This window comes from Glycine max, chromosome 9 (assembly GCF_000004515.6).
Source record: "Glycine max cultivar Williams 82 chromosome 9, Glycine_max_v4.0, whole genome shotgun sequence".
Lineage (NCBI taxonomy): Eukaryota > Viridiplantae > Streptophyta > Magnoliopsida > Fabales > Fabaceae > Glycine > Glycine max.
The window spans coordinates 37,997,376-38,021,287 of NC_038245.2; the positions used below are offsets into that span (position 1 = coordinate 37,997,376).

Consider the following 23,912-nt stretch of genomic DNA (forward strand, 5'->3'; position numbering starts at 1 on the left):
TGTTTCAAAATATGAATGTTGATTGTATACATCATGTTTTGCGTCAGACATCAATGAATCAAAACCTAGTGAGTCACTTTAGTAGAAGTGTTATATATACAACACATATGCAGGCAATTAAGTTCTGTTCATATTTTTCCTAGGTGAGAGGAATGGATCGGTTCCTGATTAATGAAATAACAACACTACCATAACCATTCTTTTCTAGCACTAACTGCTTTCACATTAGTTGACACAAGTGGAAGAGTTCCGTATAGTGATATCAAGTCATTGAGACATTTGTTTCTCCTGTTGCTATGCCCTCTCAGACTGCTAATACCCGATGCACCAATCTCATAGATTTTGCCTGCAAATTTCATGCATAAGTTTGATATTTCATTACCTTCAAGCTGAGTGATAGATATAAAGGATTAGACAAGACACAGAGATCAAGTGATCCTTATCTAGCTTTCCCAGACCATACAAGTAAGTCTCCACCCAAAAGGAAAAAGGACTGCATTATTTTTTTTTCTTCCTTTTTAGGGCAAAGAAAGCAACACATTTTTGGAAATGGAGAAAGTGATACTAATTAGTAAATATGACAACCCAGCGTCTTTAAAATGTACTAAGGAAGTTAAAATTAAAATTTAGTATTCAACACTAAGAAATTTCATCAGAATAACTTCATATCTAATTGAAATGCACAGATTGCATCCTAATATTTTGCGCTTTGCTACATTGCTAATTGCTAAGTCCATGTTTAATAATGTTTAAATCACATGTCTATGCCTGTTTAAAAGTGACGATGTTTGCACAATTTCCTAACATTGAACAAAATCTGTAGCTCGATAGCATATGCAAAAAATTAGTTTACTTGGAAAAATACATGCACCGAAACTTCAACAAATAATTTCTTCTAAATTTAAGTTATTACTGTAGACCACACACGGCAAACTGAATCCTATCCTTAAAAGTAAAGAACAAAATGCACCTTTCACCCATATTGGAGGACCACTTGTAGCATTAGCAACATAAAGGGACATTGCAATGTCTTCACAAGTTCTGTTGAAGGAAACAAAGTTGAAATTAAAAAAATATCAAGGGCATGGAAAAGAATAAGTAATGAGAATAAATTTAAAATTCTTGAGAGGATTAATCATATATATTACCTCTCCCTGGAAACATAGTCCTGAATTGATGGAGACATCTCATGAGTATATAAATCCAAGTATTTCCTGTGAAAGAATGCAGCCTTTGAGAGAACCATGCTATAAGTGCCCATCCACCAAACAGACCACCATCCTCCATACCTGTAATATGCAGCATTATTTTGCTGCAGTATACAGAGAATTCAGTCAGATACAATATGCAAACTAACATGAAAAGTTATATTCAATAAGGGTAAATCAGAGTTCCATTATGTTTACCATCAAGCAAGTTGCCATGAATACAGTGGACATCTGCACATTTCTCTTATTTTTCCTTTCTTTTTTAATTAAAAATATAGTAGTAACATGTGTGTTTTTCCTATCAATAAGTCATTTCCCATCATTCTGAAAAATATATTAGTTCAGAAAAAGCATCTCTGAAGTGAGTCTAGTCTGTCTGAAGTGTGCAAAGGTGCAATGGTGTATCTACTAGTAAACTTTAGTGGTTAAAACACAATACACTTTAAACTAAAATGAGGACGCATGCACCCTTACTTGCTTACTTTAGAGATTAGTATCAATTTAGAAGAGCCTTGTCTATATTAGTTTGATTTTTTCTCCTTCTGCCCCCACCCTCAACCCCGTAAGTGGCAGTTTCACTTGCACCATTCATGGGCAAAGCATTAATGAAGTGTTCATCTTCATCATATAATCAATCAAAGCTCAATGTCAAGCTCTGTATATAGTTGAACTCGACCATATGACCGTATAGCTAATCCTATAAAATACTTCAGGTTTCAGCATCCTACTTGCAAGAATTATCGCAAACCTAAAGTAATATTCCACCTTTGAGAAATTAGAGAGAGTAAAATTTAAGCAGTTCAAATTTAAGTAATTGAATAAGAAAAGTAGTAGTTTACTAATAACTAACCTCCTTATCCAGCCAGTGCATTCGAGGAACAAATCCAACCATCGTAAATGGTGCACTTTGCCAGACAGAGAAAGCAAAATCTAGAGTAGAACATGGAACAACCACATCATCATCAACTGAGAAAATTGCGTCTGTCTTGAGGTCCTTTATTGGCTTAAACCTGCTGTTTGGCTCACCATCTGCATTGATGTCAAATCTAAAGTTTGGCTTGTGAGCTTTCTGAGACTTCAAAACCACAATCTTATTCAGATATGTTTTCAGCTTCTCGGATGGTTGTTCACTTTCACTCCACACCAAATGTATTGCATCCACACTTTGACATGATGAATAATGAGCAACAGTTTGCTTCAGAAGAGATTTTTGCCTCCAAGTGTTTATAAGCACAGTATAACCACCCCTGAATCATGGATTAAATCAGTTGTATCAGCAGATCAAGCACAAATTATAAAACATAACAAAATAAAACTCTAAAATTAATCCTACTGGGAGCAAGAACCACATTGAATGTCATTACATGCAAGAAAAAACCACTAGAAGAAAATATAGGGGCATGTTTGATTTCTATTTTCAAAAACTGCCTTTAGTTTTCAAGAAACAAAGACAACAAATATTCAAACCAAGCTGCCTCACGATATGCAGCACAACTCCAGATGACTCACACCCTTGAGTTAGAACTATGAAATAGAAGAGGATGGAGAGAAATATCTCCTAATTGTTTCTGTTTTTAGGTTTTTTAAACACTTGTTTTGAAAATAATTTTTAAAACTCAATAGATTTTAGAAGAGAAATTCATTGCTGAGTAGTATGAAATTATTTTAGAAAATAGTTTTTACTACCAAATGGGGAGAACGAAGTCAAACAGGCCGTAAATAATTGTTTGCCAAAAACAATTAGAAAATAGGGAATCTAACATTATGACTATCCATAGATAGTAATCTAAAAGTTCTTTGCTTGCACACATCATGCTGAATTAAACAACCTAGCACATCAAATCTATCTTTCGTTTTGAGAATTTCTCAATGCACAGAATTCTCAATATTTCTGCTAAAAATCGTTCAAACAAAAATCATCACTTTAAAGAAAAAAGGAAAGGGAATTTTTTATTTTTATTTACAGATCACGTGTATTCTCCGGGGAAGGCAATTCTGCTCAAGCTAGACATGATTTGTGGTGAAAAAAATGGTTAATTTGATAAATAAATAAAAATGGAATTTCTTGAAACAGAAAGCCAAAAGGTGCAAATCCACAAAACCCGAAAAAAAAAAAAAAAGACATCGACTAAGCAAAAACAGATCCATAAAAAAAAAGTGAAATTGCAGAAGAAAACAGATCCATTTTTTAGTATATACCTTGAAGTGGAAGAAACCGAAGAGGATTGGTGAGGGTTCCATCCCATCCACGAACTGAGTCTGGAGGAGACGAAAACGATGACGGAGAGAGCAAATAGAACTAAGAAGAGCTTGAACTTGGCGGCGCCGAGGAACTGTTTGGCGCGGCGGAGGTAGAGAAAGGGGCGAATGCTGTAGGCGCTGCGGTTGGCGGCTTTCTGCTTCGCCGGAGAGTCGAAGCCGTCGCCTGCGTCGGCGGCGACGCGAATCTGAACGAGGTTGGACATGGCTCAAGGTAGAACATTCGAGGAATTGACCGAAGAGAACGCGATGAGGATTGTGGTGGTGATATTGGTTTGCATCATCGTCGTTGCGCGTGTTGAGCGCTTCAAACTACAAAGGGATGCACGGTCGGTCACTGCTTCAAAACGACGTGTGGCTTGTTGGTCATAGAACCACAAAACGACACATGAAACGATTTTAACACGTATCATTTGTTGTATGTATATACATACTATTAATGATTAATGATTATTTTTTCATCTAATATAAATTCTTTTAATCTAATGTAAGTCATTTACTTTAAGGAACTTACTTAATACTATTTAATATATTTTTTTGATATAGATCATACTTATTTTTTACTATTGATTTTTTTCTTGACAACTGCTGTAATAATCTTGTTTGATGATTAATATTTAGATAAAAACATAAAACATACTAAGCACTTTGATGCATCTATAATGCAAAAATTAGTAATTTGGATATCTTAAAAGCATTTTTTCCTCTGTCATAAAATTCACAAAAGTTCAATAAAAATTGTTCACTCCATGTCATATAATTTTTTTTCCACCATTAACATTAATATGAAATATTTATCAATTTTACGAATAAATTTTATTTTAATTTGTAGAATACATCTTAAGTTCTCAACTTATTTTTAGTGGGTTCCTTCTATCGCTTAGCTTACACAATAACTCTTATTTTTATTTACGAATATTTTTTAATACTCCTATAAAAATTACGTTCAAAATTTTTTCTTTGTAAATATTTCAGTCCTCTACTCTACCAAAGAAGAAAAAAAAATCTCTTTAGAACTTTGAGATGTCAAAATATCGTTTTTCAAATATTCCTTAATATTACTTTCAATACTGGCCTGCTTACATCTTAAGGGAATTAATATGTCTTTTTCAGATCTCTAAAATGTTTTTTTCTTCTTTAATTTAAATGATCTATGATCTAAATCCAACTAAAACAATTAAATTGTTCCTGCATAAAGGTAATGGAAGATTTATATTCATAACACCCCTTGTTATTTAAGAATAATTTGAACTTCAATTTCAAACGTGGTGGATTTGCATACAAAAGGAATTCAACTTTTGTTTAAAGAATAAGATGCCTGGATCATACTCTCCGAGTCCTCACCACTTCTTTATGAAGAATACGATACCGTGTCAGAATCAAACAACTCAAATGAATTGCCCCAGTAAATACTGCCGCACAGTGCTTTCAACACTCTCTTTTCAATTCTTTTTTATTATTTGAATTTATATAAGTTTCACTAATTTTGTAATGACTAATGAGACTAGCATATTTAATAAGATTTATGTAAATTTCACTTAATAAAAAAGAGTGCGTCGAGAAGACATACCTATGAATTACACTCATATTTGTCTTGTACCATGCACACACCATATATGCTCCTACCTTTGATCAGAAAACATTGAAAATTAATGGCTTTATAGGACCTGCGCATGCAGGTGAATTGTTTAATGCATTATATCACGTACTAATGAATCGCTGTCTGACTCTGTAGAAGTACTTTGGACCACAAATTCTTATGAGGCCAGCTATTTAGCAGTTGAGATGCACATGCAACGAGCATGTTGTCTTCAACTGAAATAAATTTGCATGTAGAGCAGAGGGAACGATGAAGAAACAATAAAATAGCTGGAAAAGAACTGTGGAGTTCTCAATTAGTGAATGCTTCACCAAAGTACATGATTAGATTAAAGTTTGTATTCTTAAGTTTGAGCTAAACTTATGCTTGTAAAAGCAACTCAAGTCTTACTTCTACAAAACTAAGTTTTCAGACAAAATTTTAAGATGAAAACATACTTTCGAGGATAACCAAATATGTCATGAAACTTAGTTAACACTCCCAAAGTACGTTTAGCACTCAAAAGTATTTTTTGAATGATTAACCAAACATGAAGAATCAAGGTTCGAGTTTCAGTTAGGAGAGGTGCCCACACATATAATGTCTCATAGTGTCTGAAAGGATTGTCTTCCCATGAAGATACATGTAGGGAAAACAAAATTAAAATTAGTAAATGCTTTTGTCCATCCTTCTGTAATCAATTAAATTGACTGTTTCAAATGGTCAAAACGGTTTGTCAAGACTCAAATATCATAAATGACGAGTGTTGCTTACCTACACAAGGAAAATTAACTCCTGAATAGTGTCATACTCATTTGTGACAGTGAAATCCTCACTAGTGGCATCCAAGTTTTATTAGACTCCATGTTATATCTGATCTGCCAAAGTGCCAATTAGATATTTTAAGCACAAACAAAAGATTGGATGAGCATATATATATATATATATATATTATTGTCTTCTCATTGTTTAATTCCACAGGCCAAAGAAACTACAGATACCAAATAGGAATATTCGGAAAGCATTAGTATATAATCTATAACAGTGGTGGAACAAGAGGTAGCTAATGTAACCACAAAAATTGAGAATCAGCAATAAGTTCCATTTGTTGGCAATTTTAACTTTATATCTATGAATTATACGTGAATGATGTTGGATGAGTTCTAAGATGTAGGAAGAGGCACATAGGATTGAATACTAAGATAATAACTTCTCTTGTAATGCAAAAGGTGGTGGACTTCTAGTTCCTAGTACAGAAGATTTTCTTATTGCAACAAAGAAATACTACTGAACTTGTAAGCAGTCCCGTCGAAATTCACATTGGTGGTGGCAGCCATGTTATCACAATGGGGCTTCTCACAGTGTGGAAACCATCCTTCCATACTAGAGTTCCGAATTCGGGCGAGGTTTGCCGAACCTTTGGCTTGAAGGTAATCTTGTAAGACAACTTCTGGTGTTTTCTGGTAAAATTCAAGGTTTCTGGCTCAACTTTGATAGAAGCACCTTTGAATGGTGACACCACAACATGGTATTTGGAATCAGGAGGGCCAACATTGGTGACAATTCTGTGAAGAATCACTGGACTAGGGAATGAAGTGGTTGTTTTCTGAGTAAACACCGATGATATGGCTGGGTAGTTCAAGTCCCCTGAACTTGCAAGAGAGTGTCTACAAGATCTGTTTGAATATTTGGCAAAAACTTTTAGCTGTGTTGGAGTCAGATTCTGTGTGCACAGAAATTCAAAGTAGTCCTGTGGCACCATGTCATAGACCAAACCAGGGTCAAGAGCTCTAATAGGGTCAATGTGTCCAGCACCATGATCATAAGGACTTGATGGTTTGGCAGTTGAGGAATCTCTGAGTGTTTTCTTGGTGTTGTCAAGAACATAAGATGTTGTCATCAAAGCAGATTTTATAGCTGCAGGACTCCACTCAGGGTGCCTAGACTTGACCAAAGCTGCTACGCCACTCACATGAGGGCATGACATTGAGGTGCCAGAGACTATATTGAACTTCACTCTTCTGTTGTCTATTTTCAAACCTGATGGACCAATGGCCTCACTCCATGCAGCAAGAATGTTCACCCCAGGAGCCACTAAGTCAGGCTTCAGAATTTCAAGGCTGAGAAAATTAGGCCCTCTTGATGAAAATGCTGCCACTACAGGAGATGGTTTTATTCCTAATATTGTACCTTTAAAAGCTAGAGCTGCAGTAGCAGTTTTACTTGATAGGACATAACTTTTGAGTTCTTTTCCTTCTTTCTCTCCTATCGCTACTGCTGGAAGGAGGTGAGAATCTGCAACCAGTTCTTCCCCATTGGCTTCAGTGTTAGTGAGAATCATTCCCACCCCTCCTGCACTTCTCACCACATGACCCTTCAGCACTCTAGGACTAAGGCCTCTATCACAAATTACTATCTTTCCTGACACCACTTTAGGATCCAAAGTCCCTTCCAAGCACATAGATCTTGGATCAACCCTACTAGAGTTGCTCCCCAAGTACACCAAAGGGTATTGTTTCTTAATTGATAGCACATTTTTCCCTTTATAGAGTGAAACTCCAATAATTTTTTTGCCATTCCCAAGCTTAACATCTGAAGGAAAATCCCTATCCATTGTGCTGGCTCCAACTGTGGTGATCCAAGGTGACACATTTGTGAGGCTAGCAGGGTCAGGTCCTGAATTTCCAGCAGAACATGAAACAAAAACACCCCTCTCCATTGCTCCAAATGCAGCCACAGATAAACTATCCCTGTAGTAAGAGGAGACTCCACCACCTAAAGAGATGGAAAGAACATTCACACCATCAGCCACAGCTTTATCAATAGCTGATACAATGTCTGAGCTGAAGCAGCCACCAATCCAACACACTTTGTAAGCTGCAATCCTTGTACCTGGTGCCATTCCTCTGGCTGTGCCATTAGCATAACCAAGAAGGTTAGCTCCATGCACAGGAGAGCCACCAACTGTAGCTGCTGTGTGAGTGCCATGACCATCTTGATCTCTTGGTGACTTATACTCTTTTTGCTCATTAATTCTACCAATTGCTGCTTCATATCCATGGTAGAACACTCTTGCCCCCACAACCTTTTTATTGCAGTGACTATTTGTGAAGCCTGTTCCAATCTCACATGTACCTTTCCAATGAGAAGGTACCGGTCTCAAGCCTACATCTTTGAAGCTTTCACTCTCTGGCCAAATCCCAGTGTCTAACACTCCCACTATTACATCATGGCCAGCTAGCTTTTCTGACCACATATTAGTGCTTTTTTCTGGTTCAAGACCAAGGAATGTTGGACTTCTTGTGGTGTGTAGCTCATACTTTTTTTCAGGGAATATGGTCACAACACCTTCTTCAGCCTCTAGCTTCTCAGCTTCTTCTTCAGTCAACTTGGCTGCAACTCCATGAAAAGCATTCTGGTAAGTGTAGATTATTCTCTCCTCATTGTCCATATCAGCTTCTGGAGATGTGGACAGTGCTGATTTCACCTTTGATGAATACCATTCAAGGTGGTTGGGGAAGGCTTTTGGCATTGCTGACTTATCCATTTGAATGAGATAAGTCTTCTTAGCAAATTGAGCATTTGCCGGGAACAACATTGTGAAAAGTAGAAGATAGGTTGTTAGGAAGAAAGCCACGTTTCCCATTAGGGTCTTGGCCATGCTTCATGCCAAGAAAAGGAGAAAAGTAGAGTGTTTGAAGAAAGGTGTTGTTGGGTTAAAAGTGAGGGAGTGTGAAGAGATTTTAAAGGGGTTTGTGCTTCATTAATTTGTCTGTCTTCTTGATGTTGGAATGTTAAATGCTAGAATGGGGAGAGATGGTGACCTTTTATGTGTCCCAGCATAAAGGTAGGTGGTTGTTTTGCGACTGACCAATATGAATGGGGGGAGTTATGATAATTTCTCCACCTAGTGGCCAGTGACCGGTGGTAGAAGTTACTGCATGGTTAAGGTCCTCTGACATCTTTGCAACACTACTTGATTGATGCTTGCTTTTTCTGCTCCTGCATAATTCTTTTAATCATTGCTTATGGACAAGTTCACAGGCAGCTTCGTGTATAGTTTGTGCTAGCTTGGTAGTCACACAATAGTAAGAGAGGATTATATAAATTGCAATAGTAATGGTAGTTGTGTATGGTGAAATCAATTGAATTTGTTTTGATACTATAATTTTATAATCAAGGAGAGTAGTGAACTTCATGCTTTTTCCTTACTCTAACAATGAAAGGATGCACCCACGAAACTCATGGAAAATTTTGAGAACACAAGTTGAACTTATAGAGTTTTAAGTTAAACTTCTAACGGTTAAACACCTAAACTTGTTTTTCATTAAAATTGAAAGCACACTCCTCGACTCAAAATAATGAACACTTATGACTAAGAAAAAGATCGAGAATGTACGAAGACTATTACTCTCAAGAGACAAGAATAAAGATTCAAATCTATCATATAAGAGTGGATGCTCACATCAACCTTTTTGTAATCCTATTTTCTCTTTAAATATTATAAAACTTACCAGCTTTGTCACGTAAATAACTAAATATACATGAGTTGAATTGGATCAATCACTTTAAATTAAGATGAGTTATAGAAGGGAATTTAAATGTGATTGTTATGTTATTGTTAACAATAATAAAGAAGAAACGAATATATCAATAAAAAATAAAAAAATTAAATCAAAAAAGGTAGCCCATGCAAAGTTTCAAATAAAAAGAAGTGGTTATACACTAGATATAGAATTGTTATACATGACTTTTGTTCAAAAAAAAAAAAAAAGATGTTATACGTCATTTTTACTGTAATCACTGAGTCGGCCTATGACAGGGTTGAATAATTTGCACGAGGACTTAAATTTTATCCTCATTGTCACCATTGAAAAAAATACTTTTAATTTTAATAATTAATTTATAATTTATGTATGGTTGTATAATTCACTTTTACTCGATGCATCCTAGCTTCTAATGAAACACTCCTCTTATTTGATATGTCCCTTAATTATATATAAGAAGCATATAAGTGGAGGAATTTTATTAAGAGAGGGTGAGAATAGTAAATCATAGTCATTGGATCAAGTCGTGAAATGTTAAAATTAACCGATAAAATCGCATACTTTTTAAAATGTTTAAAAAAGCTAATTCAATATTAATATTAATTTTATTTTCAGTGCACCTGGACATGATGTGAGAAATTTTACCTTACACTGAAATTTGTAATGTAACTTAGTAGCCAGCTAATAGAGACCTTGAAAATTTATTAATTGCTCAAAATATTAAAACACATATTTGATTAATTAAATAAACTAGAAACAGTAAGTCTCATAGTGACTTAACTTATTGAGATAGCAACATTAATTATATATGTTCGCACATTCTTGCATACCTGTGATAATTAAACAAGTTTAGAAAAAATAAAAACAAAGAAAAAAAGAGTTGAAAGCATCAAATTTAAGTAAAGTTATATTAACCAACCATATAAAATAATGTATATTCTAAAAACTATTTAACCAAATTTACACATACAATAAATTTTGAAGTAAAAATAATAATCATCTCTATAATTTTTTTATATTTCATTACCATTAATGCTTTCCTTTGAAAAATTAACACGCCTACGTAACACACAACCCTGTATCTTGATATAAAATATTGGGTATCTATATAACCCTATATATGAAAGTTTATCGGTATTCAAAAGAAAATTTGCTGCCAGTATGTATGGTCTCTTGCGTGTAAGTGTAAATCACTAACCAACAGGATTTATGGGACCCAAGTAGCAGGTGAGGTAACTAAATTGAATTCTTTCACTTTCACTGGGCTCTACTTAATAATGTTAGTAGTATATATACTTTATATACACTCATGCAATGCAACAATATATTATTTTACGTAATTATTTTTGTTATGCATTCGTATAATTTTTTTTTACAACGTTATCCGAGTCGAATCGATCCAGAATGAACATGATTTAAAAATGTCAGTGCAAATGTTATAGTTGCGAATTCAGTTTGAGACTTATTTTACGCTGCAATGTGCAGTTTTTGCGTAGTTCTTTTTAAGGTTAACTTGAATATAATTTTTGCGCCAACATAACTTCCATTCCCCTACTCCATTCTTCCAAGACTCCATATCACTTAGCTTCCTTAATTATTTGCTGAAGTTTGAAAAAGGCTCCTAATTAAAGCAATTAATCTTTGACTTGTCTTACCTACCCATTTATCAAACCAAAATGAAGTATTGTTCCCATTTCCTATGTTTCTATAAACTGCTTGAAAACAATATTAAATTATTATCCTTTTATTTGTCTATATACTTTACCTTAACTACGTATCCCTATGCAGAACAGCTTGTGTATATTATACTTAAGGGTAACGTATTTACGATTATTTAATTAATATACATAAATCTTGTTATTAATGAACTTTCATTAATTAATTAACATAAATAATAGGCAGGTTATTTACTAAACTTTCCAGCTGATGTAATATAGCACATGTAATCACTAACATTTGAGTATTATAATGTTCACGATCGACAGAGTTAGATTTTCAACGTAAAAGGAAAAACATATCCAAACTCTCATCAAAACACCAGAAAAAGGGCATATAATCAATCACATGCCAAATACTGGTTCTATTTTGTATGTAAAATAAATCCCAGCAAAAGAACTAATTGCACTTGCAACGTCCTTTGTCCACTGTTCCCACTATAAATATAAGTTCCAAACTCAACTATTGTTCTTCCACTCAAACCTAGTACACTATCTACTACACTACCTACTCTTTCTCCTTTTATTATTCCTTCCCATACAAAATGGTTCTCCAAACTTTGTCTCTAGGGTTTATAGTGAGGAGGCACCCACCAGAGCTAGTAGCCCCAGCTAACCCCACTCCCCATGAAATTAAGCTATTATCTGACATAAATGGCCTTCGTTATCAACTATCATTGGTGCAATCACTACTAAAAAAAACGTATTCCACGATGAGGGGTCTACGACGGTTATACAAAAATCGTCTTTAAAAAAGAGCAATGATAATTTTGGAAAAACCATTGTTAAGATTAGTGAAGCTACAACGGTTTTGGAAAAACTGTCGTTTGGACTTGTTAACATTAGTTAGTCTACCAAGGTTTTTGGACAACTATTTTTGAGACTCGTTGGCCAATGATGGTTTTTCTAAAACCTGTTGGAACAAGTGATCTCGGAATAATTAAGAAGGGGCAATTGAACTAGGAAAAAGAATGTTTATGTGTTTCTTGATTTCAGGGTTGTCATCATAAAAAAGGGAGAGATTGTAGAAGCAAGCTTCATGATAATGAATCAAGTATGAATCAAGTAGTTTTGATGATGATAAAAAGCCCAAAAGAATGATTTCAAGATTGAATCAACAAGTTCAAGATCAAGATTAATTTCAAGATTCATTAGAAGAAATAAAGAAGATTCAAGATTCAAGAGAAATTGATTTCAAGATTCAAGAGAAGTTGATTTCAAGATTCAAGAGAAGAAATCAAGAAGACTTCACAAGGGAAGTATTGAAAAGGATTTTTCAAAAATCAAACATAGCACAGTTTTTGTTTTACAAAAGAGTTTTTTCAAAATTTTCTAAGTTACCAGAGTATTTACTCTCTGGTAATCGATTACCAGTTTCCTGTAATCGATTACCAGTGATAAAATTTGATTTCAAAAACTTTTAACTGAATTTGCAACGTTCCAAATGATTTTTAAAATGGTGTAATCGATTACAATACATTGGTAATCGATTACCAGTATATCTGAACGTTGAAATTCAAATTCAATTGTGAAGAGTCACATCTTTTCTTAAAATACATTGTGTAATCGATTACATGATTATGGTAATCGATTACCAGTGACAAGTTTTGAATAAAAGGTCAAGAGATGTAACTCTTGACATGATTTTCTCAAGGTTATAACTCTTCCAATGATTTTCTTGACCAGACATGAAGAGTCTATAAAGCAAGACCTTGACTTGCATTCAAACGATCTTTTTAAACAACTTCTTGAACAACTTTTGAGAAACCTTTAAACCTTTACAATTCTTTCCTACTCATCTTTCTTCTTCTTCTTCCTTTGCCAAAAAGCTTTCTAAGTTTCTTTTTCAAACCTTGTTCTTCTGCAAGTGAAAATTCTGCAGAAAACAAAAGTGTGCTATATCTTTTCATTCTCTTCTCCCTTTGCCAAAAAGAATTCAACAATGACTAATAACCTGAATTCTTTTTATGTCTCTCTTCTCCCTTTTCCAAAAGAACAAAGGACTAACCGCCTGAATTCTTTTGTGTCTCCCTTCTCCCTTTCCAAGAGATTTCTCTTGATTCTTCCCTTTCCCTTAAACAAAAGATTTTAAAAGACTAACTGTTTGAAATATCTTTTGTTTCTCCTTACAAAGATTCAAAGGACTAACCGCCTGAGAATTCTTTGTCTCAACACATTGGAGGGTACATCCTTTGTGGTACAAGTAGAGGATACATATACTTGGGTTGTTGTAACTGAGAACAAGAGAGGGTACATCTCTTGTGGATCAGTTCAAGTGGAGGGTACATCCACTTGGTTGTTCAAAGAGAACAAGGGAGGGTACATCCCTTGTGGATCTTTGCTTGTAAAGGTTTTTACAAGATTGAAAGAAATCTCAAGAATCGGTGGTTGCTTGGGGACTGGATGTAGGCACGGTTTGTTGCCGAACCAGTATAAAATTCTTGTGTTTGTTTTCTTCTTTCCTACACTTTTTAATTTTCACTGTGCACTTTACTTTTACGCTTTACTTTTGTTTAAGTTACATAACTTAGTAGTAAAGCCTAATTGAATCTAGTAACATTAAGAAGGATAAGTTTTAATTAGTCAAGGTACATTAATAATTAATTCAAACCCCCCCTTCTTAATTATTTCGAGGCCACTTGATCCAACATTGTCTTTTAGAATTATAGCCTTTATTTCACCTTGGATGTTACTTTTACAATTCTCAACGAATTTGATTTATGGCACTCGTGATCAAATTCTTTCACTCTTCAATTTATGATTACTTACCACTATTGACTCTATAAATTGCTTAGGTTATTCTTGAAGGTCTATGGCAGGAAGGGTTTATGGCACTTATTAGCTTGATGCAATTGGTGCCACATATATTGGGTCAATTGAGATTTGTCCATTGTTTAGATTTCTCCTTATTTAAATTCTCCTTGTAACATTGCATAGTTATTTTTGCTTGCTTTTTTTCAGTTTCGCATAAACATGAATTTAAGGATATGTTTAATAAATGGAAGTACTTTTTATTTTTTCTTATAATTACAAATATCATCTTATTTTTATTTTATTTCTTGTTTTGAAAATATAAAGAAAATAATATATTTTTTTATTTTTTTAAAAAAAGACATTCTAAGATAATTTTTGAGAAAACTGTCTTAGAATTCTCAATTTTTTTTAAATAACATTCTAAGACAGTTATGAGACAAAACAGTCTTAGACATTGTACTCTTCTACAACGATTTGAAAACCCTCATGGAAAGTCTTGATTTTCCACGACGGTTGAAAGCTATCATAAAAAATCAATCAGAACCATAGTAAAAAACACTTTTTTTAGTAGTGACGGCTACTATGAGTATCAACCAGAATATCTAGATACAGACGAGGTTCAACATTCTTCCAATATTTACTAATGACAAGCAACAATTTAATATCAAGAATGGCTAGAGTAAAGCTACCTACTTATGAAACAATAAACACTTTTAATAAAACATAATTCATAGTTGTATTAGTAACCGGTTAATGTTGCATAATGGAAGAAGCATTTGAACAATTGCAGGTAGTTCAGAGAAAAATAATAAATATGTAATTTTTTTAGCTTAAAATTTAAGAAATAAGAAAGGATTTGAAATGATTAATTTTCACCTAAATTCTCTAATGCATAAATAAAAAAGATAAGTGCTTCATGACTCAGATATTGAATCATCATCTTCCCAGATATCCATCCTTCAATGCTTATTAGAATAATTTATTAATGCCAAAATGAATAATAAGGAGAGGAAACCAAATTCAGAGGCATAATATTCTTATATAAGTTCACTAATTAGGAGATAGCTAGAAATTACTTTTCTAGATTTCTTATATAAGCTAGTAAGTTCTTGCATAGAAAATACAAACTTAACCTTGTAGCCGTATAGGTCATCAAGTCATAAACAATGAAGATATGATTAATTAATCTACGATAAAATAAGAGGTAGGCATCCATATGGCTTACAGTTGAATTAAAGGGAAATTAGAGGGTCCTGACCTATGAAAACTAGTATGGTTTCCATGTTGATCCAAAGGAGAGACATCGAAATAGAAACCAATATGAGAAAGAATATAGCAGTGTATGTTTGCATCCCAATTCTTTGATATTGTTGAGCTCCATAAGCCTATCCACAAATTCTTTCTAGTCCATTAGTCATCCCCATCTATCAGCATATGCAAATTATCAATGCACCAAGTCACAAGGAAAGGAAATAATGGTAATTTTAGCACCATAACACACTGATAACTGCTAATTATGAGTTTATTTTGGGGGTTAAATTATAGAGGAATTTATAATTTTTCTCTCCTAATTTTTTCTTTTTGAGCAAATAATTATTAAATTAACATCATTTAAGTTTTTGTGCAAAGAATATTAAAAGTGATGGATTTATAAAACTTAGTGAGTAAAATCATCTAGATATTATCTCATCTAGATCTTATCTTATCTAGATTTTATTTATGGGCTTGGATTTAAAACAGATTTGTAAGATTTGGGGCTGAAAACTATATAACAACACCATGGTTCTAGTTGAGTCTTCTTCTCTATTCTCTCTCTCCTCCCCTCTCTTTCTTTTTCATTTTAGTTTTAGAGTGCTACTCTCTGTTTCGTTTTAGTCACTTTTCGTTTTAGCAATAAAATTTCGTTCTTGCTTCAATCTATAATTTCGTTCTCTATTGATTAATGAAAGGTTAAGTCTCCATCATTGTTTTCTCTTGAGGATCAAGCACAGTTTTCTTTGAGGTTCTATTATTACTATTAAATTCTGATCAGTTTTTCCTCTTCACCAATTACTCTGTATTTGTTGCTATTAATTCATGCATGCTTAGTGCTTGATTAATTGTCTCTGCGCTTAATTTACGTTCATGCTTAATGATCGTTCATGATTAATTGGTGTATGTGTTGCTTAATCATATAATGAATGCCTTATGTTAAATTTCACTTAGTAATTTAATTTAGGGTTGGATTAAGAGGTTGAACTGATAAAGGATAAACTCTCGTAACCTAGGATAAGAGACTTACTTATGAATCAAGGGGAAGCAACGTGTTTTAATTCTGATATTTTCTAATTCACATCTATTCGCTGTTTAATTTACAAAAGCAAACAACCCCCCCCCCCCCAATTCGTTACTATTTTCCTACTATCTGTTATGAACGTTTGGCTGACCATTGCTCGTTGGGAGACGACCTGGGATCACTTCCTAGTTACTGCATTTTAATGTTTATTTGATTTGGGTACGACATCGATCAACCCCGCTTTCCTCAATTAGCTTACTTTCCTTAATTAGCTATGATTTTCTCAATTAGCTATTCTTTCCTCAATAAAGGATAAACTCTCGTAACCTAGGATAAGAGACTTGCTTGTGAATCAAGGGGAAGCAACGTGTTTTAATTTTGATATTTTCTAATTCACATCTATTCACTGTTTAATTTACAAAAGCAAACAATCCCCCCCCCAATTCGTTACTATTTTCCTACTATATGTTATGAACGTTTTTGTGCAAAGAATATTTAAAAGTAATGGATTTATGAAGCTTAGTGAGTAAAATAAAGCCTAGAAAAATAGGAATAATTAAGGAAATCAAAGCTAATTAAGGAAAGCTAATTGAGGAAAGAATGACTAATTGAGGAAATTAGAGCTAATTAAGGAAAACAAATTAATTGAGGAAAGAATGGTTATTTGAGGAAAATAGGGCTAATTAAGGAAAAAAGATTAATTAACGAAAACAAGTTAATTAAGGAAAGAAGAATAATTGAGAAAAAACATGATTAATTAAGGAACTAAAGACAGACTTAGTGCAAGAAGCCCACTAATCTGCACCTATAAAAGAAGAAGAGAAAAGAAGGAAAAGACCAAAAATTTCAACCGAATACAATTCCTTATAGAAGGCAAAGGCTAGAAGAAGGAGAAACAAGCAATGAGAGTCATTTATTCCCTCCATTCTCTTTCTTATCTTTTCTCCCTTTACTAAATATTTCTCTCTTACAATTGTAAAGCCTCCATGATAATGAAAGGGTAAACCCCTTTGTTGGGAACTTGACAGTCAACTATTTTTTATGTAATTTATCTTCCTATCTATTTATGAATATTACTTTTGAATTATTTTTTCTTGTGCTTAATATTATTGCTTGTGGCTTGATCACCCATTTGCATGGTAAGTTTTAGGGGTAGCGTTGGGAAATGTTATTTTCTAATAGAACTGGGAAAAAGTATCTAAATAAAGTCATCGCTAAGTATATGTTGATATTTGTTTAGCCTGTTATACATCTCTATACTAAATGCAATTTAATATTTTAGCTCTGCAAAGCGATTTGGGAGAGAAAATAGATAAATTAGGCTCTTTCGTGTGGGAGACCAAAGTTAGAGTATACTAGTAGGTTGGAATAATTATAAATAGAGAAAAATCATTAATATTACATCAAAGAGTAGCTCTGGTAGGCAAAGTTTTCAATATTCTCATCTTCTGAATTTCCTTTTACAATATTATTGAATTTTTTCATCTTTTTGTCTTTAATTAATTAATTTAAATTTATGTTTAATTCTTTTTCTTGTTTGATTTAATTTTCATAAATTTATTTATTTTTTTATTACCTTTTCCAAATCTTTTTTTAATTAAATATTCATCTACCTAAGTACAAACAAAGTCCTTATGGATACGATATTGGGACTTTTGTTTTAACTTTACTACTTGAGACGAATTGGTGCACTTGTCAATCCATCAACACACACTTGAAATAGTTTATAAAGAAGATAAGCTAATCACTAAATGCAAGCATTTAGTAATAACATGATAAGCATCATATTTTGTTTGCCTTCTAGAGTGTAGAACTGGAACCTTGCCAATAATTTAAAATCACAGGTCTTTTAATGTGTACAATGGTATCAACAAGGTTAGAACTCAAAACCTTCTCTGAAACCTGATCCTTAAGAACTTGAACCCGTTTACTGAACAAATCAATTTTTAGGTTAACCATCAGGGTAAAGAAAACAACCAAAACCAATTGCAACAAATAGCACAGTCATGGAACTTCTATGCCCCATTTCAACACTTCTCACATCAAATAACTTAAAATCACAAATCTCTTTAGCAAAGAAAAAGAAATGCAGCTCAGAAACACATCAAAACAAAACAACTTTCATTCTTTAATTTCTTTTGTCTTCTTTATAATTGTAGTTGTGAATCTTTTAGTGTAACTAACAAAGTAAAGGTCCATGTCTATTCTCTCAACTTTTATCGTACCCTAAAAAAGAGAAAATGAATCGATTAATTCAAAATGTTATGAAATGAAACAATTAAAACGAAGAAGAAGCTTGCGGCGATTCAATACCTTTGCATGTCAAGGTGAACAAGCTCTTTGATAGTCAAATCAAGAGCAAATTGATCCTCTGTGGATTTCGTATATGACGCAAAGGAGAAGTCGAAGGACGTTGCGGGGTCGATGAGGGACTTGGTGGAGAGTGCGACGAATAAGACCAAAGAGTATGCTTACGACACAAAAGAGAGTGCCAAGGATGTGGCATGAATGATGGCGGACAAGATTAGGAAGGGGGCTGAGAAGACCAAGGAGGTGGCAACATCTGTGGGGGAGACGCTAAAGAACATGGGGGGAGAAGGCGAAACAAGGCGTGCAAAGAGCGTGGGAGACGGCAGCAAAGCTTCGAGACTAAGATGAAGAGTTTCATGAAAATTATTTAACCTAGGCACAACAAAACCACGATGGATTTGTGGAAGCAAAGCTACCATGATGATTCACCAAGATGTTTTGATGATGCCAAAGTTCAAAGAGTTGTTTCAAGATTAAAGAATCAAGCATTCAAGATTCCACTCAAAGATTCAAGAATCAAATGAAGAAATCAAGAAGCATCAAGCCAAGTCAAAGTAGATAGTAAAAAGTATTTTTCAAAAACATCAAATAGCACACTTTTTGTTTGAAAAAGGATTTTATGAAATCTTCTAAGTTACCAGAGTTTTTACTCTCTGGTAATCGATTACCATTTGGTAGTAATCAATTACCAGTGACCAGGATGGTTTTCAAACTGGTTTCAATGCTTTGCAACGTTCCAAAATGATTTTCAAATAGTGTAATCGATTACACTATATTAGTAATCGATTACAAGTGAATCTGAACGTTGGAATTCAAATCCAATTATGAAGAGTCACAACTTTTCATAAAATACATTGTGTAATCGATTACACCATTATGATAATCGATTACCAGTGAATGTTTTTGAAGGAAATGTTAAGAGTTATAACTCTTAACGTGATTTTCTCAAAAGGTATCAAGGTTCTATAAATATAAGACCTTGGCACACATTTTAAATATACAATAACATAGAAAAACACATCTGATTACACAAAACTTTCCACTATTTTTTCTCTTGCAAAATCTTTGCCAAATTCATTCTAAGTTTTTGTTCAATCTTTCCTTGAAGAAAGGAAAATTCTGCAAAAATAAAAACTGTACTATCCTTCTGTTTTTCTCTTCTTCTTCTTTTCTTCTCCCTCTTGCCAAAAGAATTCAAAGAACTAACCGTCTAAGAATTCTTTGCCCAAACACTAAATTCAAAGAACTAACCGTCTGAGAATTCTGTGTAAAAAGCGGGTAGCTTCTTGGTTGTAATAGTGAACAATCACTTAATTATCCATATTCTCCCCCTTTGTTTTTGAGTTTAAGCATCACTTGAAATTAAGTTATTTAATTATATGAGTTCTTGATTTAATCCCTATTTTCTCTCCCCCTTTGGCATCAACAAAAAGCCAAAGTGCGTAAGAAATATAAAACCATACATAAATGATTATAAAGCATAATACCAAATGTAAGCACATATCACTAGACATATATCATCAAAATAATTAAGTTTAAAACTCATAACAATTAAGAGTAAGTAAATATAATCATGTTCAGTTATACTAATCAAATATTAAAAGAAATACTAAGTATTCAAATGTCATAAAAATATAAATCATTTGGTTAAGTCACTAGCATCTAGCAGTCCTAATTCTCTTCTAATGGTGTAGAAATAATCTTTGTTTAGTGGTTTTGTGAAGATGTCTGCAAGTTGACTTTTAGTATCTACAAATTCTAAAACACAGTCACCTTTTAGAACATGATCTCTAATAAAATGATGCCTAATTTCTATATGCTTGGTTCTAGAGTGAAGGACTGGATTTTTAGATATGTTTATGGCACTTGTGTTATCACATTTTATGGGAATGTGATCTAATACAATTCCATATTTAGATAGTTGTTGTTTCATCCACAAAATTTGTGCATAACAACTACCAGCAGAAATGTATTCTTCTTCTGCTATGGATAATGCTACACTATTTTGCTTCTTGCTATTCCAAGAAACAAGAGCAGACCCTATGAATTGACATGTGCCACTAGTGCTTTTCCTATCTATTTTTGATCCAGCAAAATCTGAATCTGAGTATCCTATTAAATTGCATAAAGAATTTTTAGGGTACCATAATTCTAAGTTAACTGTTCCTAATAGATATTTTATGATTCTTTTTACTGCCATTAGATGTGAAAACTTTGGATTTGATTGGAATCTTGCACACATGCACACACTAAACATAATATCAGGCCTACTTGCAAATAAGTAGAGTAGAGATCCAATCATACCTCTGTATTGCTTTGCATCAACGGGTTGATCAGATTCATCTTGGTCAAGGTAACAACTGGTGCTCATAGGAGTAGCCAAGTGTTTTGATTTTTCCATTCCAAATCTCTTAATGAGTTCCTTGTAATATTTTGCTTGGTTGACAAAGATCCCATCATTTGTTTGTTTGATTTATAGTCCAAGAAAGTAATTTAACTCACCCATCATGAACATCTCAAACTCACTTTGCATATCAATAGAAAACTCCTTGCACATAGATTCATTAGTAGATCCAAAAATTATATCATCAACATAAATTTGTACCAATAAGATATCATTACCCTTCCTTTTTATGAATAAGGTGGTATCTACCTTCCCTCGAGTGAAATTCTTTTCTAATAGAAATTTACTTAATCTTTCATACCAAGCCCTAGGTGTTTGTTTTAATCCATAGAGTGCTTTCTTTAATCTATAAACATGGTCTAATTTTTGTGAGTCTTTAAACCCAGGAGGTTGTTCTACATATACCTCCTCTTGAATTAGACCATTTAAGAAGGCACTCTTGACATCCATTTGATATAGTTTAAAGTTCATAATAGATGCATAGGCTAAAAGCATCCTAATGGCTTCTAATCTGGCTACGGGTGCAAAGGTTTCTTCATAGTCTATACCTTCTTCTTGGTTATATCCTTTTGCTACCAGTCTAGCTTTATTTCTAATTACTATACCATTTTCATCCAATTTGTTTATGAATACCCACTTAGTTCCTATGATTGGATAGTTTGAAGGTTTTCTACTAATTCCCATACATCATTTCTTTCAAATTGATTTAATTCCTCTTACATAGCTACTATCCAATGATCATCTATAATGGATTCCTTAAGGTTTTTAGGTTCTATTAACGAAACAAAAGTCATATTATTGCATAAGTCTTTAAGAGAAAGTCTAGTGGTTATCCCTTTTGAGATATCTTCGATGATATTGTCAAGATGATGATTTCTTGAGGTTCTCCATTCTTTAGGAAGATCATCATTTTCTTGGATTATGTTATCTTGAGCATCCTTGTTTTCTCCATTTCTCTTCCTTTTTAGATCTCTTTCTTGATAGTGCATATCTTTCAAAGAATATGTAATATCATCAGGAAACTCCTCTCTCGAAGAGGTAATATTAGTTTCATCAAAAGAAACATGTATTGATTCCTCAATAGTCATGGTTCTTTTGTTGTATATCCTAAAGGCTTTGCTATGTAGGGAGTAACCAAGGAAGATGCCTTCATCTGCTTTAGCATCAAATTTACCTAGGCTTTCTTTACCATTGTTTAGGACAAAACATTTACATCCAAAAATATGAAAATGAGCAATGTTTGGTTTTCTATTGTTAAATAATTCACATGGGGTTTTCTTAAGAATGGGTCTAATTAAGGCTCTATTCATAATATAACATGCGGTGTTGACAACTTCAGCCCAAAAATATTTTGGAAGTGGAGTGTCATTTAAGAGAGTTCTAGCTATTTCTTCTAGAGATCTATTTTTCCTTTCTACTACACCATTTTGTTAGGGTGTCCTAGGTGCAGAAAATTGTGTTCTATGCCATGTTCATCACAAAAATTTCAAAATCCTTGTTTTCAAATTCACCTCCATGATCACTTCTAATAGAGATAATTTTGAGACTTTTCTTGTTTTGGATGACTTTGGCAAGTCTTATAAATGCATGAAATGCATCATTTTTGTGAGTAAGAAATAAAGTCCAAGTATACCTAGAATAATCATCAACAATTACTAATGCATAGTAACTTCCACCAAAATTCATGACCCTAGAGGGTCCAAACAAATCCATGTGTAATAATTGTAATGGTTGAGTGGTAGAGACAATATTTTTAGATTTAAAAGATGCTTTTGTTTGTTTACCTTTCTGGCATGCATCACATAATTTATCTTTTTCAAACTTTAATTTTGGTAAACCAACAACTAGGTCTTTTGAGATTAATCTATTTAGATTATCCATGTTAATGTGAGCAATTCTCTTATGCCATAACCAAGGATCATTATCTTTACTTAGAAAGCATTTATCATTTTCAAATTTTTGTTTTAAATCAATCATGTAAACATTATTTTCTCTGAAACCTATATGCTCAATATCTTTTTCATGCTCATGCTTGATAACATTTTTCAGAATCAAAAGATACTTTATATCCTCTATCACATAATTGACTAACACTTAATAGGCTATGCTTTAAACCTTCTACAAGTAACACATTTTCAATAGGAGTAGAGGAACTCGTACCTATTTTACAGACTCCAATGATTTTGCCTTTGTTATTGTCGCCATATATAACGTGTCCACTTTTCTTGGGGGAAATGGTTGTAAATTTGGATACATCTCCCGTTATATGTTTGGAACATCCACTGTCGATGTACCACTTCTTCCTTACTAATTCTTCTTTGTTGTTTTCATGAGACTTTGTCATGAGACACAAGTTTACTTGGTCTTCATCATGATCTTGGAATGACCTATTCCTGAAATTACTTTTCAAAAACAAAGAATTTAAAGAGGCCATGAATCTTGAAGTTTTGAAACTTTTCTCAAGAAACCTGGCTCTGATACCACTTGTTGGATCAAGTGGCCTCAAAATAATTAAGAATGGGGGGGGGGTTGAACTAATTATTAATGTACCTTGACTAATTAAAACTTATCCTTCTTAATGTTACTAGATTCAATTAGGCTTTACTACTAAGTTATGTAACTTAAACAAAAGTAAAGTGCACAGCGGAAATTAAAAAGTGTAGGGAAGAAGAAAACAAACACAATAATTTTATACTGGTTTGGCATCAACCTGTGCCTACATCCAGTCCCTAAGCAACCACCGGTTCTTGAGATTTCTTTCAACCTTGTAAAAACCTTTACAAGCAAAGATCCACAAGGGATGTACCCTTGTTCTCTTTGAACAACCAAGTGGATGTACCATCCACTTGAACTGATCCACA

At 33.5% G+C, this 23,912-nt stretch overlaps 2 protein-coding genes across 2 annotated transcripts; both read right to left on the reverse strand.

Annotated features, from left to right (window-relative positions):
• LOC100797004 (glycosylinositol phosphorylceramide mannosyl transferase 1) lies at window positions 1-3,866 on the reverse strand. The gene is made up of 5 exons (XM_003533982.5): window positions 3,408-3,866; window positions 2,059-2,455; window positions 1,149-1,312; window positions 971-1,041; window positions 1-346 (listed from the first exon to the last, which is right to left on the reverse strand). Exons 1-5 carry the CDS (start codon window positions 3,671-3,673, stop codon window positions 186-188), a joined length of 1,059 nt encoding a protein of 352 aa, XP_003534030.1. The 5' UTR covers window positions 3,674-3,866; the 3' UTR covers window positions 1-185.
• Window positions 3,867-6,103: 2,237 nt separating this feature from the next.
• LOC100803915 (subtilisin-like protease SBT1.3) lies at window positions 6,104-8,835 on the reverse strand. Its single transcript, XM_006587310.4, has one exon. It carries the CDS (start codon window positions 8,705-8,707, stop codon window positions 6,362-6,364), a length of 2,346 nt encoding a protein of 781 aa, XP_006587373.1. The 5' UTR covers window positions 8,708-8,835; the 3' UTR covers window positions 6,104-6,361.
• Between the last annotated feature and the right edge of the window lie 15,077 nt (window positions 8,836-23,912).

What these genes read in the sequence shown, in the direction of transcription:
- LOC100797004 (XM_003533982.5), bottom strand. Translation starts at nt 3,673, where the DNA reads ATGTCCAACCTCGTTCAGATTCGCGTCGCCGCCGACGCAGGCGACGGC. An exon ending in TCGGTTTCTTCCACTTCAAG is followed by an intron (nt 2,456 to 3,407) that starts GTATATACTAAA and finishes TCCATGATTCAG; the next exon opens with GGGTGGTTATACTGTGCTTA. An exon ending in GACTATGTTTCCAGGGAGAG is followed by an intron (nt 1,042 to 1,148) that starts GTAATATATATG and finishes TTCCTTCAACAG; the next exon opens with AACTTGTGAAGACATTGCAA.
- LOC100803915 (XM_006587310.4), bottom strand. Translation starts at nt 8,707, where the DNA reads ATGGCCAAGACCCTAATGGGAAACGTGGCTTTCTTCCTAACAACCTAT.